General features: G+C 38.8%; 1 protein-coding gene across 3 annotated transcripts in view; it reads left to right on the forward strand.

The window, feature by feature from the left end:
- Xpo4 (exportin 4) overlaps positions 1-21,828 on the forward strand; it is a 117,698-nt gene that overhangs the window by 28,150 nt on the left and 67,720 nt on the right. Inside the window, exons 2-5 of one of the 3 annotated variants that reach the window (XM_070003133.1) lie at positions 41-146; positions 5,562-5,716; positions 5,826-5,967; positions 14,672-14,810. In XM_070003133.1, coding sequence (XP_069859234.1) covers positions 5,873-5,967; positions 14,672-14,810 — 234 coding nt within the window. In that variant the 5' untranslated portion in view covers positions 41-146; positions 5,562-5,716; positions 5,826-5,872. Of the gene's footprint in view, positions 1-40; positions 147-5,545; positions 5,717-5,825; positions 5,968-14,671; positions 14,811-21,828 lie in introns of those variants that run through there. The other 2 variants (XM_070003134.1, XM_070003132.1) reach the window with 2 other exon arrangements.

Consider the following 21,828-nt stretch of genomic DNA (forward strand, 5'->3'; position numbering starts at 1 on the left):
AAGCTTTCTCATTAAAAATATTTTTTGTTTTTAACTTAAGGCACCACCTTCCATGGTCAATAATGAGCAACGCCAGCACGCAGAGCACATATTCTTATCATTTAGGAAATCAAAATCACCATTTGCAGTTTGCAAGCATATTTTGGGTAAGTATACACTTTAAAAATATCCCAACATAATCAGATTTGGTTTTTGTATTTGTATAGTAGCTACTTTACATTCTTTTTAATATACCAGATTTTTGCAGTTAATAATTTTCCATTAATTATTATTCTACTGCAGTGGCTTTAAGGAATTTTACAAAAAACAGAAAGGAAACTTTTTTTTTAAACACGGGGTTTTTCTCCCCTACATATTTTTTCCATATATTGTTTAATAACTTGTTTTGCTATTAGCCATAAGATGAAGGCTGTTAATAATAATGATGCAGCAAGACAATTTTTACTGTTGTTTTCAAATGTCATAATACTTGTTATAGGACATAATATCTCTTACCATAATTTAGTTTGAAAATTAAGACTGTTTTGGAAGGTTCTATAATTTCTTTTGTTTTTTTCATAGTGTTGTACATTAAAAAAAACTACTTTGTACTCAGCATACTTAGGAAATATTAGTCACTTCTGGGTAGGTCATTTATATATTGTGAAATAAAATATCAGTTTCTGCTTTTGTTAAATATATGTTATGAGACCATACATCTGACGTATGTACAGAAATGATCTTTTTTATTTTTTGGTTGGTCGTGGGGCTTGAACTCTGGGCCTGGGTGCTGTCCCTGAGTTCTTCAGCTCAAGGCAAGTGCTCTACCATTTGAACCAGTGACACTTTCGGTTTTCCGGTGGTTAGATGGAGATAAGAATCTCACAGATTTTCCTTGCCTGGGCTGGCTTTGAATCATGATCCTCAGATCTTGTCCTTGAGCTTTTTTTTTTTTTTTTTTGATCCATTGGTTGGCTCAAACTAAGTCTTGAGTGCTGTCCCTGCGCTGTTTTGCTCAAGGCTAGTACTCTACCACTTTGAGCCACAGCACCACTTCTCATTTTTCTGGTGGTTAATTGGAGATGAGTCTCACATACTTCCCTGCCCAGGCTGGCTTTGAACCTTGATCTTCAGATCCTAGCCTACCGAGTAACTAGGATTACAGATGTGAGCCACTAGCACCTGGCTATTGCTGAGATTTTGCTCAAGGTTAGCATTCTACCACTTGAGCCACAGCTCTACTTCTAGCTTTTTTGGGATAGTTAATTGGGCTTGCTTCAAACTATGATCCTCAGATCTCAGTCTTCTGAGTAGTTAGGATCACAGGCATGAGCCACCAGTGTCCAGCAGAACTATCTTTTTATATAATGCTTATTTAAGGTTCTGAAAGACAACCTTTGACCACATAAATAGATGGTTGAGTATTATGAACTAACAGCTGACCTTTTATTCTTATAGTTTTAGTGGAGCCTTATATTTTTCTTATATTTTCAATCTGGTTTTCAGATTGAAATAAACTACAAGAATGGTTATGTGTTAAATATGATTACTTGTCAGGGCTCATAAATCACAGCTGTAGTGGAAAGAGTGCTGATATTGGAAATAGGAGATCTGGCTTATCAATGGTACCTGTTGTATACTGTCAGGAAGACAATCTCATGCTTTTTATTCATCTGGGATATAGAAGTAATGCATTGATGGACGTGGCTATCTTGAATTGTTGTAAGGTATGGTTTAATACCACATGTAAACATACTTTGTAGGCTGGGAATGTGGCTTGGTGGTAGAGTGCTTGCCTAGCATGCATGAAGCCCTGGGTTCGATTCCTCAGTACCACATAAACAGAAAAAGCCAAAAGTGGCACATTTTCTCAGGGACAGTACGTAGGCCCTGAGTTCAAGCCCCAGAACTGGCAAAAACAAATGAAAACAACAATAACAAAAAAAAGTACTTGTAAACCACTTAGAGCCACGTAACTTCATTTAAGAAAGCTTTTGAAAAATAGGACCAGCTCTTAAAAATGCTATGTTTTCAGGTTGCAAGAGTTAGCGGTAGTGGTGAAAGTGGCTGTCTCAGGAGTTAGAACATGATTGTTAGGTCAGTAGTTTTAATTCTAAAGAGGCTGGTTACTTGTGAATGGTAAGGTTTTTTGTGTTTTGTGTTTTTTTTTTTTTTTTAAATACTTGGGTGGATTTGTTTCTGTTGGTAAGAAAATTTGGTCTTACGCTTGTGTAGAATATTTAATTGTGTTATATTAAAAAGCAAAATTAAAAGAGTTTATAGGAGTACTGCTTCCTCCATATTACTTTGAAATTGTTCAGCATTAATAGTTTATTATGGACCCAAATAAATTGAGTTGGGTTTTCATGACATGCCTTACTTATATTGACTAGGATTCCATCGGTGTTTCATCTGACTTTATGCTGTAATGCATTTGTCATTTTAGACTGGTTGGAAATAGCTGATATAAGTTATAAGTATTTTATTAGAGCATATTTGTTTATACCACCTTTCCTGCTAGAGTATGTGTATTTTATGAAGTACTGTTGTTTTTTTTCCCCTATGATTGGAGCTTGTTTTGGATTGTTTTTGTTTTCCTGATAAAATTGTCTAAAGAGTAGTATTGCTAGTTGTAGCTGTGCTTTTACAATCAGTTTGGGTTTGAGATATTAACTGTTTAAAAGATGGAGTGCATGTATGAAAGCATAATCATTAATGTACTGCAAAGCCCTGTGTTACATTAATGTTTACATCTGAACTTCACCAAAAATCTTTTTTTAACTCCTTACTCAGTTGCCACCACACAGAAGGGCAAATTCCTCTAAGAAGACTTCTCATACAAGTGGCAGTCAATCACAGTTCAGAATTTTCACATTCTTATTTAGGGATTATATGTCATTTTTATTGAAAATCTGGGAAATATATTCTGATACAAGGGGAGACTTTCTCTTTGATGCTTCCCTTTCTGGCTGCTTAAAACTCTTCCTTCTCACTTTTGGCTTCAGTGTTGTTTTTCATTTTCATTTTTTCTTTTGTTTCCATTCTAGTTTTTATTTTCTTTGCTCTTTACTTTGTGTGTATGTGTGTGTCTGCTTGTGAGTGCATGTTGCATGCTTATATTTTGTCTTAGGAGAGAGCCCCTTTACACTAACTCACATCAGAAGTCTTTGGCAGTTTAGAATTTTATAGTTTTTAGGGTTAAAATTTCTTCAAAGAAACCTGAGCCATTTTCTTGTTAAATAGCCAAGAACTGTGAGTGATCAGCTTACATCTTCTGGAGCTAGCTCAATAACATTCTTTTACTCTCTCAGGAGAAATGAGTTTTGTTACTTCTGTATTTAAAGTAGCCAATACAAAGTGAAATAGACCAGCAAAAAGTCAGACTAGGAACTTTTACATCTCTGTATTTAGACAGTTGTTTCTTTCATACTGTTATCAATTTTATCTTTTCTCATCTGTTAATTTCGGAGCTGTTAAGTTTGAAGCTTATAGTTCTATGCTTTGGACATAGGTGATCATAGTGAACATCTGTGACTTGATCAGAATATAGTGCTTTTCATCTCAGCTATTTACCTCACTCCAAAGTTTGTTCACATGATTCTGTCTGGTTTCAGATGACTTGACAAGATAAAAACATTATATTTACATTACAGTATAATAAAGTGAAGGCTTTATGCAAAAGTGGCCTCAAGTAATGTAGTATCTTGGCAGACTCCCAAACCTTGTAGGTTTGAGCATCTTTGTAACAGAGCAAAAATTCATATGAGAAGAAAGTTTAATCTCATATGATAGGTTTTTAGAATTGCTTCTCTTACACTTGTATAAATACAGCTTATGAAGGCTAATAGTTTCATAAGAAAATATAATATTAGTTTAGGAAAACTCCTCCTTGTAAATTTGGAATTTGTCTTTCTTTTTCTTAGATCACCTTATTTTTAAAAACAGCTTTTTGTATAGTAATTTGGAGATCTTCAGTTAATGCCATATCAGGTGAATCTTCATTGTATCTTGAAAACTTTGAGTCCAATTTATACCAAAGAGTTGATAAGGCTAGGATATAAGTACAAGTTTAAAATGAGCGTATTCAGTGCTCCTGACATCAGCAGGTGCTTATTGTAGGTCTTGTTTTCAGTGCCATATGTATTTAGGAGTGGATTAGTGTTTCTAACCGTGTCACCTTGATTTTGTTCTTTTAATCTTTTGGGGCATCAGTTTCTTTAACTGTAAAAAAGAGGGATTGAATTAGATGACCTGTGGAGTTCTGTTTCTACAATTCTAAGTCCTTCTGATTTTGCCTCTTTGTCAAAATCCATAATTAAAGGATTTCAGATTTTTTGCTCTTAAACTTGGAACAGAAAAAGAAGAGAGAAGAATCGTCATTTTCTTCTAGAAGATATTTATAGTAAGAGATTATTTGAATTACCTTTATGAAATAGTACATTTCTTCTTTAGTGATCTAACTAGGTGTAGCTTCTTTCTGGCTTAAGTCATCTTTGAAGGAAATCTTTTTTTTTTTTTTAAACCTGGAACTTTAAATATATCTTCTGTATTAGGATCATGTTTTTAGGAGCTATTGGTTTTTCAAATTAATTACTATATCTTAAGGCTTGTAGGTTTTTGTGAATTCTAATTACCTGAATTAGAATTCATGTGAAGATAGCATGAAAAAAATCAAAACGTTATTTTAAAAGTTACTCTTGCTAGTTTTACTGTGTTCAAACCTTTTATAATCTAAAGTGATAGGGATTTGTGTAGGGTATACCTTTTGTCCCATGCTTTTATAGCTAATCACATTAAAAATACTTGCAGGATTTGTAATGACTTAAGTTGAACAGGAAAGAAAACAGTGTGCTCAACTGTATCTTTAGGCTCTTCTGATAAGTTCTTGAAGGGGCCATTCTGTGCTTAGAGTTAATTTCTCCTGACTTTCAGGCACTTGTGTCCAGCGTGTTCAGCTGTCTTGGCAAATAATGTACAGTCTAATCATAGACTTTTTAAGGATTTCACAGGATGGTTGTTTTTTAGATCTCAGAAAATACCTACTTTTTCTTGACTTGACTCTCCTTTTGGTAATGCTGTTTGGAAAGTGACTGTAGTGATATTCATTAATAGAAAAAAATGGAAAATTAACAAAATATTTCTTAGGTGTGTTAATTTTCTATCCTCTCCATTCAATTTTTAGTTCAGATATTATAACTTGCTAGTTAAGGCGGGGCTTTTAAGTAGCATTGGGATTTTACTTAGTTTGATCAGTACTGCAATCAGAAAATTCACACTGAACTTCTCACCTTGTGTAAACGTGGCTCATTTTGTTTAGTAGTTTGAGGAAAAACCCCACCTCAACATGATATTTTTCATTTCTGAACTTGCTATTGGAGATGGGTCATCCTGTTGAAGGCATAATTTACAAAGGCATTTTAACAGCATGGCTCCTCACAAATAGTAGTGTTCAAAGGCTAGTTTAATACGATATTTTTTCAGGTATAAAGTTCTATTTTTGCACAGGTGAGAATCACTTAGGACATTTTCTGATTGCTTTATATTTTTATTTTTATTTTTTTTAAAGCTGTGTTATTTTTTAGTTCTTCATGCTTTGGAAGTAACAGTTGAAGAGAGGTGAGGAAAGTTTGTGAAAATTGTGATCGGTGATTAGCTGCCACCTGCCTGAGGTGTCTTCTGAGAGGAACTAACCTCTTTGTGGTGCTAGAGCAAGGTCACTGGATTATAAAAAGAACAGGTAACCATCTTATTCCTTGTCTGAAAAGTTCTGTTTTAAAATTTATAAATGCAAAATGTTCAAGGTAATATGTACAACTGCTTAAAAAAGTTTTTAATTTTCTTCTCAGAAACTAGTAAAGTGGACTATGTCCTTTTTCAAGCTGCCACAGCCATTATGGAAGCAGTTGTCCGAGAGTGGATTCTCTTGGAAAAAGGTAGCATCGAGTCACTGCGAACATTCCTTTTAACCTATGTCTTACAGAGGCCTAAGTAAGTACATAAGTCTGGTAATGCTATAATATCTGTCTGAACGTATGCATCTGTCCTTTAAGACTAAGAAAAGTTTTCCTTTTTAAGTGGTTTATATTTGTGGTATAGTTCTATGTGGGGCTTATATTTTAAAGACTCATGTGTGATTAAAACTTGTTTGCATCCTTGTTACTTTCTACTTAAGCTTATGATTCTAGGTTTTTGAGATGCTGAACATTAGGTATTTCTTTTCGTTATAAATAAAAGTTGGTCTTAGTCTCAAAACTGTTTAATAGCTGGGCACTAGTGGCTCACATAATACTAGCTACTCAGGAGGCTAAAATCCAAAGATCACGGTTTGATGCCAATTTGGGCAGAAAAGTCCCTGTGAAACTCGTATCTCCAATTAACCACTCAAAAACTAGAAGTGGATGTATGGGTCAGAGTGGTAGAATGCTAACCTTGAGCAAAAAAGCTTAGGAACAGCATCCAGGCTCTGAGTTCAAGTCCTATAACTGACCAAAAAACCCCCACAAAAACCCAAAATCTGTTAATATATACTTAGTCTTCTTATGAGCTTGGTAGAGAGGCTTATTTCTTTGATATGTTTTAAGCTTAGAATGGGCTAAGTATTACAAGACAGGTAGGTGATTCCCAAGATTGAGGAGAAAGGAGAGATTAAGAACCATTAACATGGCTAGGCGTTGGTGGCTCATGCGTGTAATCCTAGCTACTCAGGAGGCTGAGATCTGAGGATCATGGTTCAAAACCAGCCTTGCAGGAAAGTCTGTGAAATTCTGATCTCCAGTTAACCACCAGAAAACCAGAAGTGGCACTGTGGCTCAAGGGGTAGAGTGCTTGCCTCAAGCTGAAGAGCTGAGGGACAGTGCCCAGGATCAGAGTTCAAGCCCCACAACTGACCCCCCCCCCAAAAAAAAAGAAAAAGAAAAAATGAACCATTAACAAAATGGGATGACAGGAGATAATGCCTGTACTCCTAGTTAGTCAGGAGGTGAGATCTGAAGATTGTGATTCAAAGCCAGCCCAGGCAGGAAAGTCCGTGAAAGTCTTACCTCCAATTAATCGCCCAAAACCCAAAAGTGGAGCTGTGGCTCAAGTGGCAGAGTGCTAGCCTTGAGCAAAAAAGCTCAGGGACAGTACACCGGTCCTGAGTTCAAGCCCAGGACTGGCACACACACAAAAATAAACCACAAACAAAATGTCACATTTTTAAAAATTATTTATTTATTTATTTTTGTCAGTCATGGGGCTTGAACTCTGGGCCTGGGTGCTGTCCCCCAGCACTTCAGCTCAAGGTGAGCGCTCTACCACTTGAGCTACAGCGCCACTTCCGGTTTTCTGGTGATATATTGGAGATAGGAGTCTCAGGGTCTTTCCTGCCCAGTCTGGCTTTGAACCGTGATCCTCAGATCTCAGCCTCCTGAGTAGCTAGGATTACAGGCGTGAGCGACCGGAGCCCAGCAAATGTTACATTTAATATACATAGAATTGCAGGTAGAACTTTGGAAAGTAGTATGGAGGTTCCTCAAAAGACTCCACATAGGGGCTGGGAAGGTGGCTTAGTGGTAGAGCGCTTGCCTTGCATGCTTGAGGCCCTGGGTTCGATTCCTCAGCACCACATAAGCAGAAAAAAAAGTGGGAAGTGGCATTGTGGCTCAAGTGGTAGAGCGCGAGCCTTGAGCTGAAGAGCTGAGGGACAGCGCCCAGGCCCAAGACTGGACCGCCCCCCCCCCCAAAAAAAAAAAAAAAAAGACTCCACATAAGCTCCCCTATGACCCAGCAATCCCACTTTTGGGCATTTACACAAATGATCACAAACAAGACCTTACTAAAGCTACCAGCACAACTGTGTTTATTGCAGTATTATTTACCATAGCTAAGATATGGAACCAACCCAGATGCCCCTCAGTAGATGAATGATCAAGAAAATGTGGTATGTATACACAATGGAATTCTGTACCTCCATCAGAAAGAGTGACATTGCCCCATTTGTTAGGAAATAGAAAGACTTATTAAGTGAAGTAAGCCATGCCCAAAGAAACATAGGTCCCATGGTTTCCCTTATTTGCAGTAACTAGTATATGTCTAAGACAAGCAGAAATGGTCAGATAAGTTGATGTTAGGTGAAATGAACCCCAAGATAAGGACTCAAATGGTTTTTCTTTCTTGCTATTGTTTCTAACATAATTATAAGATGATTTCTTCGTTGTTTTGTGTGTCCCTCCACCACGGTATAACCCTGTTTTCACTGTATTTGATGTTGGTATAATTTGTGGGGGGGAAGGGGAAAAAAACAAATTGTTTAAATAGGGATACAGGTGGACCCATTGCAACAATGAGATGTATGTTATGTCGAAAATGAACTTTACAACTTTGGCGGGGTGGGGGGGGTAGGGGAGGGAGGAGGGGAGGGAGGAAGGGAGGACTGTGGGAGATGGTAAGGGGAAACAAAGGAGGAGGCAACAATGCTTGATAAGAAATGTACTCTCTCTGTACGGTATTTTCACAATTAAAAAAAAAAAGAATTGCGGGTAGAATCTTTCTGTAAGAAAAAAGCAAGTTCTTGCCAGGTGCTGTTGTCTCATGCCTGTAATCCTAGCTACTCTGGAGGCTAAGATCTGAGGATCTCGGTTCAAAACCAGCCTGGACAGGAAAGTCCTTGAGACTCTTATCTTTAATACACTACTAGAAAATCGGAAGTGGCACTGTGGTTCAAGTGGTAGAGAGCCAGCCTTGAGCTGAAATGCTGAGGGACAGAGGCCAGGCCCAGAGTTCAAGCCCCACGACCCACTCCCTGCTTCCCCCCTCCCAAAAAAAAAAGCAAGTTCTTTAAAGCACATCCTTTGAAAAGGGGATTAGGTTCTATGATAAGACAAATTTTCTTCTCTAATGTTCAAACATATTTACAAGCCTTTATATATTTATTGCCTATATAATTTTGGGGAGAAACTCATTTAATTTTTCTTTTTCTTTTTTTCTTTTTTTTCCTTTTGTTACTCATGGGGATTGAACTCTAGGTCTGGGTGCTGTCTCTCAGCTCTGTAGCTCAAGACTAGCACCCTACCACTTGAGCCACAGCACCACTTCTGGCTTTTTCTGCTTATGCTTATGCTGAGGAATTAAACCCAGGGCCTCATACATGCCAGGCAAGCACTCTACCACTGAGCCACCTTCCCAGCCCCTCATTTAGTTTTTCTTAAAGCCCTCAAACAGAATCGACAATGAACATTGTATGTTTGCTGTTTGTACAATTAGTACTATAGATGTACATCTCCATATTCAATAAAAAATTTTGTTATGTACTCATTCAGAAATGTGCTCTGAAATGGCAATTAATGGGTGAAAAACATATACATAAGATGAAATCTAGATAGGGGCTGTAGTGGTAAACTGCTTCCCTGTCATATGCACAGCTCTGCCTGGGTTTGATCCCAGGCACCTCCAGAAACCAAAATAACACACAAATTTTAATTTAGGGGGCATTACTGTGTTATTTTTTAAATTTTTTGTCAGTCAATGGGTTTTGAACTCAGGTCCTAACTGTTGTTCTTGAGCTATTACATTCAAGGCTAGCTCTCTATCACTTGGAGCCACAGTGGCACTATTGGTTTTCTGGTAGTTAATTGGAGATAAGAGTTTCATGGAATTTCCTGCACTGTCTGGCTTTGAACCGAGATCTTCAGGTCTCAGCCTCTCAATAGCTAGGATTACACTTGTGAGTCACTGGCGCCCGGCTAATTATAGCTTTTTAAAAATTTTGTAGAATAAAGGTGACTTGCTTCTGATTTTAAGCTTTTCTTCTTTCATAGTAGATTGGTTGATTTTTTGTTGTTGTTGTTGTTGTTGTTTAGTAAGGCTTTAAAAAGTATCACTAAGGTGATATTACCTGTCTTTTTTGTTTTTTGGCCAGTTCTGGGGCTTGAACTCAGGGCCTGGCCACTGTCCCTTAGTTTCTTTTGCTCAAGGTTAGCACTCTACCACTTGAGCCTCAGCACCACTTAGTCTTTTCCGTTTATGTGGTACTGAGGAATTGACCCGGGGCTTCGTACAAGCACTCTACCACTGAGCCACATTCACAGCCCACCCTAAAGTATTTTCCCCGCCCCCTTGGTTGTGGGCCTTGAACTCCAGGCCTGGGCACTGTTCCTGAGCTCTTCAGATCAAGGCTAGTACTCTACCATTTGAGCCACAGCACCCGTTCGGTTTTTCTAGTGATTAATTGGAGATAAAGAGTCTCATGAACCTTCCTGCCTGGGCTGGCTTTGAACTGCGATCCTTAGATCTTAGCTTCCTGAGCCACTGGCACCCAGCTAAAGTATTTTTTGAAGAGCAGTTTATGTGGCCTTAAGGAGCTGATGTAAAATTTCTTCAATATTCTGGGTTTTGACTTGTTAACAGGTCAGGGATAACATGAGGCAGCAAGTTCTGGAAGCTTTCAGGATCAGCATCACAGGAGAAGTTCTGAAGATCCCCTGGATGGTTCCTTCCTATAGCTTATTTTTTATCACAACCTTTCCTTTTCCCATAGCCTGGGATTCATGGGATACTGCAGAGTTAGGCAGGTTTAACTGTGTGACAGAATTGTGTATTGCTTATATGTTATACTATCTTATATTACCTGAAATAATTCCATTCTTAAACCAGTTTGATGAGTTCATAAATTATTTTACAATTGGTTCAGGGGTTTATATTGAAATAATCTATAAATCTTTCCCAAACTGACTATTTTTCTTTTTCGTGGTGTGAAGATAGAACTCCAGGGTCTCCTTCATGCTAGGCAAGAACTCTACCACTTGAGCCATGCCCAGCCCTCTCTCCTTTACTTTATATTTTGCAAAAATTGGAACATTCATCAAATAGTATAATAAAGAAGCAGTTTGGCTCCAGTGGTAAAGTGCCTGAGCAAGTATGAAGCTCTGAGTTCAAACCCCAGTACACCCCCCACCCCGAAAAAAAGAAAGAATAGTACAAAGCCGGGTGTTAGTGGCTCACATCTGTAATTTTAGCTATTTAGGAGGCTGAGATCTGAGTATCATAGTTTGAAACTCACCTGGGCAGGAAAGCCTTTTGAGACTTATCTCCAAGTAAATATGAAGGAAAAAATGGAGGTGGAGCTGTGGCTCAAGTGGTATTGCACTAGCCTTGAGCCAAAAAAGTTAAGGGTTAATACTGAAGCCCTGAGTTCAAGCCCTAGGACCAGCAATAAAAAGGAAAATAAAGATACATCCATCTCTAGTAGAGGTTTAAATTGCATGTTTGAATCATTTGGTTATGTACCTTACTCATTGTGATGCTTTACATAACTGGTGTACTTGTATTATCTAATATCTCTAACTCCATATTCTGATTTTGCCAGTTATTTGCATAATTATGTTATTTATAACAAATATTGCAGCTTTCTTTTTTATTGTTGTTTTGTTCTGTGTTTTTTTTGTTTTTTTTTTTTGTTGTTGTTGTTGTTGTTGTTCTTGGTGCTTGAACTCAGGGCCAAGGTACATTGAGCTTTTTCATTCAAGGGCACTATACCACTTGGAGCCACAACACCATTTTCTAGTTTTCTGGTGGAAAAGACTTACGGACTTTTCTGCCCAGTCTGGCTTCAAACCATGATTCTTAGATCTCAGCTTCCAGAGTAGCTAAGATTAAAGGTGTGAGCCACTGGCGACCAGCAGCATTATTTCCCTACATTTAGATCTAGTAATGTTGGCTTTACAAATTTAGGTGAATAGGTTATTATTTTTTAACCCAGGGTTTAACTACAGATTATTCATTCTTTTTAGTTGTCATATCTTTGTGGTCTTTTTTTTTGGGGGGGGGGGTCATAGGCCTTCAACTTGAGGCCTGGGTACTGTCCCTGAGTTCTTTTGCTCAAAGTTAGCACTTGAACACTTTGACCCACAAGCCACTTCTGGTTTTCTTGTGATTAATTGGAGATAAGAGTCTCAGGAGTGGGCTGGGAAGGTGGCTCAGTGGTAGAGCGCTTGCCTTGCATGCTCAAGGCCCTGGGTTCGATTCCTCAGCACCACATAAGAAAAAAGAAAAAAGCTCAAGGCCCTGGGTTCGATTCCTCAGCACCACATAAGAAAAAAGAAAAAAGCCAGAAGTGGCGCTGTGGCTCAAGTGGTAGAGCGCTAGCCTTGAGCTGAAGAGCTGAGGGACAGCTCCCAGGCCCAGAGTTCAGGCCCCACGACTGGACAGGAGTTTCCTGCCTCAGCTGGCTTTGTACCTTGATCCTCAGGTCTCAGCCTCCTGAGTAGCTATGATTACAGGCATGAGCCACCAGTACCTGGCTCTTTGTTAGTCTTTTAAAATCTAGCACTATTCTCTTTTTTGTCTAAATATGGATTAATGAATGAATGGATGAATGGGTGGGTGGATGGATAGACTTATTTGTAGTCCTGAGTATTGATACCACCACACAAAAATCAATTAATAATTTGTAGTCCTGAGAAAGCAGTATCCATTGTTCTATATGCTAAGGTGACATTTTTATCTTTTAATGTTCTACAGTGTGTATTAGATTCAAATAAAATATTGGTATATATCCTCATAGGAAGAAATAGTAGGTTATATGGTATAGACTAGTATAGTTATGTATATTGCATTACATGCACAGAATGTTTTCTGTTCTAATTGAGGTATATAGTGAGACACATAGTACTCTTTTTAAAAAGGCCTGTAGCATTTTGGTCAGGGAACTTGCATTCCATGTCTACTATATAACTCTGATCTTTGCAAGTCAATTGACTAATCTTAGAGCATTAATGTTCTGGTTATTAAATGAAGTGAGCAGTACATAGTATGCAGTTTTAACTTAAGTTGTTGTGAGACTTAAGGTGTTCATTTTCATGAAGTTTGTTTATTGATAGCTTTGCATATTATAAGAACTCAGTAAATGTTATTTCTAATTCTTAACTAAGATTTGAAACTAGCTTTATGTACATTTTTATTAGTAATAATCAGGTTTATATACATTTTTTCTAGTAATCATTTTCAGTTTCCTTTTTGTTTAACATTCTTACAGCTTTTAATAATTTATTTGCTTAATGAATGGAAGTAGATGCTTAAAGTCTCTCTTGGAGGAATACTTTTCACTTCAGTTTAGACATAGGGATACATTTGTTCATTTGGACAAATACCTAATAAATGCTTGCTATGATATAGGCAATGAGTTTTACAAACACTAATGTGTTTAGAGAGGATAGCCAATCTGCAGGATAAAGTTAAGCAATACTAACCGATGATGTGTTACATTATGTGTGAGTGCTTGGGAATCTTTAGTAACTAGTTTTTAAAGCCCTTAGTAAACTGAGGAAGTGCCATCATAGTCCTAATAGAGGGACTAGAAAGAAGTTCAGAGGACTACAAGTGATGGTGTATGGAGCTGGTAACTAAAAATTTCCGTATGCCTGTGGTTTTGAGCTCATATGGAAGGAGTGAGGTCAGAGTTATAATCACATTTTCTGAGGTGTGTGTGTGTGTATGTAAGTGTTTGCATGCAAGTACCCATATGTGCTCTCCTCCTGGGGTTTAAACTCAGAGCTTTAGTGCTGTCCCAGAGCTTTTGTGTTCAAGGCTGGTGCTCTACTGCTTCTGGCTTTATGGTTAATTGGAAATAATAGACTCAGACTTTCTTGCCCAAGCTTGCTTCTAACCATGATCCTCAGATCTCAGTCTCCTAAGTAGCTAGAATTAAAGACATGAGCCACTGTTCTTAGCTTAGATGCTTAATTTGATACCTGGCAAGTTGAGAGGATATAGGAGAAGCTGGAAGGATATTGCGGCTTTTTTTTTCGCTGGTTAATTGGAAATAAGAATCTTATAGATTTTTCTCCTTTGGTTGGCTTTGAACTATGATCCTTTGATCTTAGCCTCTTGATTATTAGCTAAGATTACAGGAAGGAGTCACTGATACCCAGCTCTGAGCCCTACTTTTAAGTAAAAGTTCTAAAAAGGCATTTTCTGCTCTTGTGAATAATAGTGCTTTGTAAAATGTCTTCCTTGGGAGGGTTCTTACACATGAGGTCATGGGTAGGACAGGTTTTTGTTTTTGTTTTTCACTTGTTTGATTTTGGGTGGGTTTGGGGTTTGAAGTCAGGGCATTGTGCTTCTAGGCAGTTACTCCTGCTACATGAGCTATGACTCCAGCCTGGGGTTTCTGCTGGTCATTTTGGATATGTAGTCTAATTAACTTTTCTACCCAAGTTATCCTCAAATTACCATCTTCCAGTCTCAACCTCATAGGATTACAGATGTGAGCCATAGCACCTGACTTAGATTGGGGAGGGGAGGGGACAACTGGAGTTTGAACTTAGGGCCTCCCACTTGCTAGACAGACATATCTTAGTGATTTTTCTCCACAAAAATTCAACAAGGAACTAACTTAAAGTTTGAACCCAGCCTGAAATGCTTAGTATATACTGGGCAAAATTAGGAATATTTCATCTGTGTAATGCCACTGTTTGTATTACCCCATTTTAAAGATGAGAAAACGTCTTCCCAGTGTGGTCTTACTTGGGGATACATAGCCATTATATAATGGAGCCTGGATTCAAACTATGTCTTGGTTTGGTGTTTGTACATAGTCATCATTACTTTCAGATATAAGTGATGTTATTAGCAGCTTAAGGCATGGTGAGAAACGTGTGAATATTTTTAATTAGATACAGGTAAATGCTTTTACAATTACTTTTATGTCTTACAGCCTCCAAAAGTATGTTCGGGAACAGATTCTATTAGCAGTAGCAGTAATTGTAAAACGAGGATCATTAGATAAATCTATTGACTGCAAAGGCATTTTTCATGAAGTCAGCCAGTTGATAAGTAGTGGTAATCCCACTGTGGTAAGTATGCTAATTTTTTATGTTTATAAATATGAAAAAATTTAGTTTGTCTTATACAAATAGCATTATAGCAACAGTATATATTTATATAAAAGGGAAAGTGTACAAGTTAATAAATCCAAGTTTTATTTGTTTAGTCTTCTTCTAATGTTTTAAACTGTGTATATAATGTAGAAAGAGTAATTTGTTTTTTGCTTTCTCATGTCTGTCTTTTTTCTTTTTTTTATTTTTTGTGAACATACTATACAGAGGGGTTACAATTACATGGGCAAGATGAGTACATTTCTTATATGTCTGTGTTTTTTCATTCTGCTTTAGTAGTCATAATCACCATTTTTGCACAATCATTTAAGTTGTTTGTTAAATGTAAGTTAAAATACCATAATATTCTTAACAATTTTTATCCCTCCCTCCCTCCCTCCCTCCCTCCCTCCCCCATGCCTTTTTCTCATTTTTAATAATTTTTAAGTAATTACTAGTAATCACAGAAATGTTTGAGTCAAATATAAAGTGATATGTGACGTAACAAAACTCATGATTGCTATATCAATAAGCCAAGGTCGACCCTGATTGACTTCCAGATGGTCTTGTCAGGTTAATTACTGTGGAGGTCATTGTTCTTGACGGGATTACTCTAGGGACATAATTGTTCAACTCTACCTCATCCTTCCAGTCTCCTGTCTACCTTCTAGAGAACTGGATTTTTTTTAGAGTGTCTGTTCTATTTAGTCTTTCAGAGGCAAGAGAAATAGGAGTTGGTATTAATGATCACATATGATTTTTGAACTGTTGGTTTTTATTAGCTGAATGATATGTAACTCATAGAATTGGCAATACCTCACCATTCTGATTTTAGGTATTACATCTTTAAATATTTTGGGTAGTTATTTTTACTTTCATTGTATCTTTTTTTTCCCGAGTGTTTAATAGAAATTTGTTTAAGTAAATATTGATGATGTTTATAATTTTCTATATTTTTTGGGGGGGGGGTCCGGTCGTGGGACCTGAACTCTGGGTCTGGGCGCTGTCCCTCAGCTCTTCAGCTCAAGGCTAGTGCTCTACCACTTGAGCCACAGCGCCATTTCTGGCTTTTTTTCTTTTTGCTTATATGGTGCTGAGGAATTGAACCCAGGGCCTCAGGCATGCAAGGCAAGCTCTCTACCACTGAACCACCTTCCCAGCCCCAATGTTTATAATTTTCTAGAGCATCCATCCAGACAGCCAGCTACCTTATAAGCTTCAATCTTTTTTTTTTTATTATGAAAATACTGTACAGAGTGGTTACAGTTACATGGGCAAGATAATGAGTACATTTCTTATCAAGCATTGTAGCCTCCTCCATAAGCTTCAATCTTGCTGACTTTTTCTTTTCTTTTCTTTTTTTTTTTTTTGGGTCCGGTTGTGGGGCCTGAACTCTGGACCTGGGCACTGTCCCTCAGCTCTTCAGCTCAAGGCTGAATGCGCTCTACCACTTGTTGCTGACCTTTTCTGTTTCCACATGAAGTACCTACCTGCAATTCTCAAGCTGGATTCTGTCATGTACTCCTGACTGGACTTAAAACTCTTCATAATATCTTTTTTTTCCTCTTGTCAGTAGTGGGGCTTGTACTCTAGGCCTGGGCACTGTTCCTGAGCTCTTCAGCTCAAGGCTAGCACTCTACCACTTGAGCCATAGTGCCACTTCTGGCCTTTTCTGTTTATGTGGAACTGAGGAATTGAATTCAGGGCCTCACACATGAGAGGCAAGCATTCTACCACTGATCTACTTTCCCAACCGCTCATAGTATCTTTTGAGAGCTTTTAAGAAATATCCATGTGGAAGTGGCAAATTGGCTTAAGCGGTAGAGCGCCTGCCTTGAGCTGAAGAGCACAGAGACAGAGTTCAAGCCCCATGACCGACCAAAAAAAAAAAAAAAAAAAAGCCAACGAAGAAATAGCCATGTGACTCAGTGCTGGTAGCTCACATCTATAATCTCAGCTACTCAGGTGGCTGAGATTTGAGGATCATGGTTTTATGCCAGCCCAGGCAGTAAAGTCTGTAAGACTATCTACTGTTAACCAGCAAAAAGGCAGAGGTAGAGATGTGGCTCAAGTGGTAGAGCACTAGTCTTGACTACCAAAACTTAGAGACAGCATCCAGGTCCTGAAGAATAGCATAAAACATAAAGCAAAAAAAAAAAAACATTCCATAACTTTAGTCTATATATCTTACAATTGTTAATAAATTCTTTAATTCTTTATATCTTATATCTGTAGTAGTATGACTTGCTTTTTTTTTTTTTTTTTTTGGTTCACTATGGTGCTAGGGATCAGGTCTGTGGTCTTGCACATAGTAGACAAGGGCTATGTTACTGAGCCATACTCCTAGTCTTGTATGTGATTTTAATTTTTTTTATTTTACTAGTCCTGGGTCTTAGCCCTCTGGGCCTCTATGCTGTCCTTGAGTGTTTTTGTTTACAGCATTCTGCCACTTGAGCCACAGCTCCACTTTGTGCTTTTTAGTACTTAATTGGGAATAAGAGTCTCATAACTTTCCTGGCCCAGTTGCTTCTAACCATGATCCTTAGATCTCAGCTTTCTGAGTTGCTAGGATTACATGTGTGAGCAACTGGTGCCTAGCAGTAATATGTGGTTTTAATTGTATGTTTGATGCTTTGTGAAACATGGAGATGTAGGAGGTTCATCTGTGTGTCTCTTAATTTCCACAGTTGTTCCAGTCTGTTCTCCCTTCCCTTCCAGCTTTTACTATGTACTCCATGTTATGTATCCACTTCACTGTTCCAGCCATCTGCCCTCTACTCTGGCTGGGACCCTTGACTGACATGTCAGGGGTCTAAAGGAATCCAAAAGCAAGCTTGACAAAACTTTGGAACTTAATATACATACTTTAAATTTTTCTCCTCTCCTTAGGAATTTGCCACAGGCTATGTATTTATTATTTTTTCCATTATCAACTTTATTGAGGAATAGTTTACATTCATTACTGTGTTCATTTAAGTATACACTTTTTATTTAGCTATACCAAGGAAATACTACCAGTCAGGATACAGAATATTTGTTTCTTGATTTGGGATTGTATGGATGTTGTGTTTTCTGCTATTTGTGTCAGATTTCTTTGAGTAATGAAGCAGAACTTGGTGTGTTGGTACCAGTACATGTACTGTATGTTTTGGAGTCACCATAGCAATCACTTATGTATGGCTTTTGAACACCTGAAATATGGTTAATGTTACTGAGGAACTGAATTCTTAAATATTTAATCTTAATTATATTCAAGTAATCACATATAGCTGGTGACAGTAATACAGGACAGTGAAGAAGTTCTAGATGTGTTTTGTGTGTGTGTGTGCACGCGCATGTGTGCGTGCATGTGCGTATATGTATAAGTGCATGTATACTTGTTCTGGGGCTTAAACTGAGAGCCTAGGCACTGTCCTTGAGTTTTTTCCTCAAGGCTTGCACTCTACTACTTGAGCCATAGCTCCTCTTACAACTTTTGGGTGGTTAATTGGAGATAAGAAGCTGGTGGAAGCTGGGTGCCCATGGCTCACCCCTGTAATCCTTGCTACTCAGGAGGATCGCCCTTCAAAGCCAGCCCAGGCAGGAAACTCCAGGAGACCCTTAACTCCAATTAACCACTAAAAAAACGGGAAGTGGCGCTGTGGCTCAACTGGTAGAGCACTTGCCTTGAGCTGAAGAGCTGAGGGATAGCATCCAGGCGCAGAGTTCAAGCCCCACGACCAACAAAAACAAAAAAGAAAGGGGTTAGGGGAAGGAGAGAATAGCAAACAAAAGAAAAGAAGGGGAGGGGAGAATCCTTTCTATACAGCAACATCTGTTCCAATGATTCTCAGAACATCAATTACTTCAGTGGCTCAAAAAATACAATTGCCAGGTTGCGTGGACTACTTTTTGTACTGGGCCAAATTACATAAAGGGAAAGGAAGCAGAGAGAACTCAATTCCCAAGTATGTGCTCATTCCTGAGAATCAAAGGACTGTTTATCCTTTGCTTGTGTGATCCCAATGCCAAGAGGATACACACATAAGTGTGAGTACAGGCCTTAAATCTCAGTACCAAAACCCTAGCTGAAAGGATCACCAGGCTAACACTGGCAGGACATTAGTCATTGATAGACAGCTTCAGGGACACTAAGAAATTTCTTGTATACCTCAATGCGCTAGACAGTTACCACAAGGATATTGAAATGGAAAAATTTTGATTGAGAGCAAGACTGTCAAAATTGAAAAATCTTAAATGAGATCAAACAACTCAGAGTATCTAGGACTAGCACAGCTTTCCAAGTAGGACTCAGTTCCACACCTTTTCCAAGCTTGGCAAATCCAGCACATTTCCTTCAGCTCTCCAAGGCAGCCACCATTGGATTACACACATCAGTGGTTTGGAAACAAATACACACAAATGACAGGATTACCAAACCATTAGAACTATAGAGCAAAGCTCTACATCAGAAATGGGGACTAGGGCTGGAAAGTTGGCTCAGTGGTAGAGCGCTTGCCTTGCGTGCCTGAGGCCCTGGGTTTAATTCCTCAGCACCACATAAGCAAAAAGAAAAAAGCCAGAAGTGGCGTTGTGACTCAAGTGGTAGAGCGCTAGCCTTGAGCTGAAGAGCTGAGGCCCAGAGTTCAGGCCCCACGACCGGACCCAAAAAGAAATGGGGACTATATCTACTAGTACAAAGATCTTGGAGATCCTAGAGAATAAGAATAGCTTCCCAATAGTTTTTGCTTCAAAAATTGTAAATGAACTCTTAAATCATTATTTTAACAAAATCTAATCACTACAATATATCAAAACCATAAGCCAGTGGCTAATGGCTCACACCTATAATCATAACTACTCAGGAGGCTGAGATCTGAGGATCTCTGTTCAAAACCAGCTCTAGGCAAGCAGGTCCATGAAAATCTTATCTCCAATTAACCACTAAAAAAGATAGAAGTAGAAGTGTGTCTCAAGTGATAGAGCACCATCTTTGAATGAAAAACTAAAGGGGGGCTGGGAAGGTGGCTCAGTGGTAGAGCGCTTGCCTTGCATGCATGAGGCCCTGGGTTCGATTCCTCAGTGCCATATAAGCAAAAAGAAAAAAGCCGAAAGTGGTGCTGTGGTTCAGGTGGTAGAGCGCTAGCCTTGAGCTGAAGAGCTGAGGGACAGTGCCCAGGCCCAGAGTTCAGGCCCCATGACGGGACCCCCCCCCCAAAAAAAAAAAAAAACCCAAAGGAATCAAGATCCTCAGATATCAGCCTCCTGTGTAGTTTGATTATAGGTGTGAGCCACTGTCACCCAGCTCTTTCTTTTTAATACAAATTTATGTTGTTTAGCTCAGTCAGCTTTGAATTCTTTGTAGTCAATCTCCTTGCATCAGTTTCAAGTGCTAGGATTACAAATGTATGCCAACATACTCAGGAAGATTTTCTTTTTTAAAAATTTTACTTTATTGTTGTTTTAGAGGTGCTATGAAGTAGGATTACATTTATATGCATCAGGGCTGGGAAGGTAGCTCAGTGGTAGAGCACTTGCCTTGCATGCATGAGGCCCTGGGTTCGATTCCTCAGCACCACATAAGCAAAAAGAAAAAGCTGGAAGTGGTGCTGGAAGTGGCGCTGTGGCTCAAGTGGTAGAGCCACTAGCCTTGAGTGAAGAGCTGAGGGACAGCGCCCAGGTCCAGAGTTCAGGCCTCACAACCGGACCCAAAAAAAAAACCAAAAAACAAAAAACAAAAAAAAATTTATATGCATCAGGTAATAGGTGCATTTCCTTTTCCACAGTGTCATCTGTTCCCTCATTTTCTCCCATCTCTACCCATGAGTTGCACATTCACTTCCATCAGTGTCCAGTGTGCTCCATTGGTGCACTTTTTCATTCTTTTTTCTAGCTTCTGTGCCCTCCCCACAGCCTCTCACAGATATGCATGTGAATATTCCTTATGTATATAAGGTAAAGAATATAGAGCCATGGGGGAGGGGGAGACAAATTAAGAAAAAAGTCCTTTGTTTCCATATCTTTGGAGTTTGTTTCAATATGTATATTATTTTATATACATATAAAGAGCCACTTGTGTATTGCACCTTTGTGATTGTCTCCTAAGTTTATCCTGTGGTCTCACTGTGAGTATCTAGAAGCCTGTGTAATTTGTCATATCCCAGTGTATTTTAGCTCTAACATATCATCAAGATATTCTTTTTAAAGTTAATTTAGTAACAGGACAAGAGCTTCTATATAGTAGGAAACTAATAGGAGGAAGTAGAACTTAATTTCAAAATTGTAGGATGATCCCAGGTGTCGGTGGATCACGCCTGTAATTCTAGCTGCTCAGGAGATCTGAGGATCGTGGTTCAAAGCCAGCCTGGGTAGAAAAGTCTGTGAGTCTCTTTATTTCTTTTCTTTTTTTGGTTGGTTGTGGGGCTTGAACTCTGGGCCTGGGTACTGTCCCTCAGCTCTTTAGGTCAAGGTGGGTGCTCTATCACTTGAGCAACAGTACCACTTCTGGTTTTCTGGTGGTTACTTAGAGGTAAAAGTCTTAAAGACTTCCTGCCGGGGCTGGCTTTGAACCATGACCCTCAGATCTCAGCCTCCTGAGTAGCTAGGATTACAGGTGTGAGCCACCAGGACCCTGCTGAATCTATTTCTAATTAACCACCAGAAAACTGGAAGTGGTGCTGTGTGGTTCAAAGTGGTAGAGCAAGAGCCTTGAGCACAAAAGCTCAGGGACAGTATCCAGGCCCTGAGTTCAAGCCCCACAGCTGACCTCCCCCCCTCCCCAAAAAAAAATTCCCAACAACAAGCAACTGTAGGATGGACTGATGTTTGTGACCACACTAAAAACAGTTTAACAGGGCTGGGATGTGGCTTAGTGATAGAGTGCTTGCCTAGCATGCATGGGTTTGATTCCTCAGTACCACATAAACAAAGCCAGTACTGTGGCTCAACTGGTACAGTGCCTTGAGCAAAAGAAGCTCAGGGACAGTGCTCAGGCTCTGAGTTCAAGCCCCAGGACTGG

The sequence above is a fragment of the Dipodomys merriami genome, unplaced genomic scaffold (assembly GCF_024711535.1).
Source record: "Dipodomys merriami isolate MVZ:Mamm:240054 unplaced genomic scaffold, mDipMer1.0.p SCAF_6, whole genome shotgun sequence".
NCBI lineage: Eukaryota > Metazoa > Chordata > Mammalia > Rodentia > Heteromyidae > Dipodomys > Dipodomys merriami.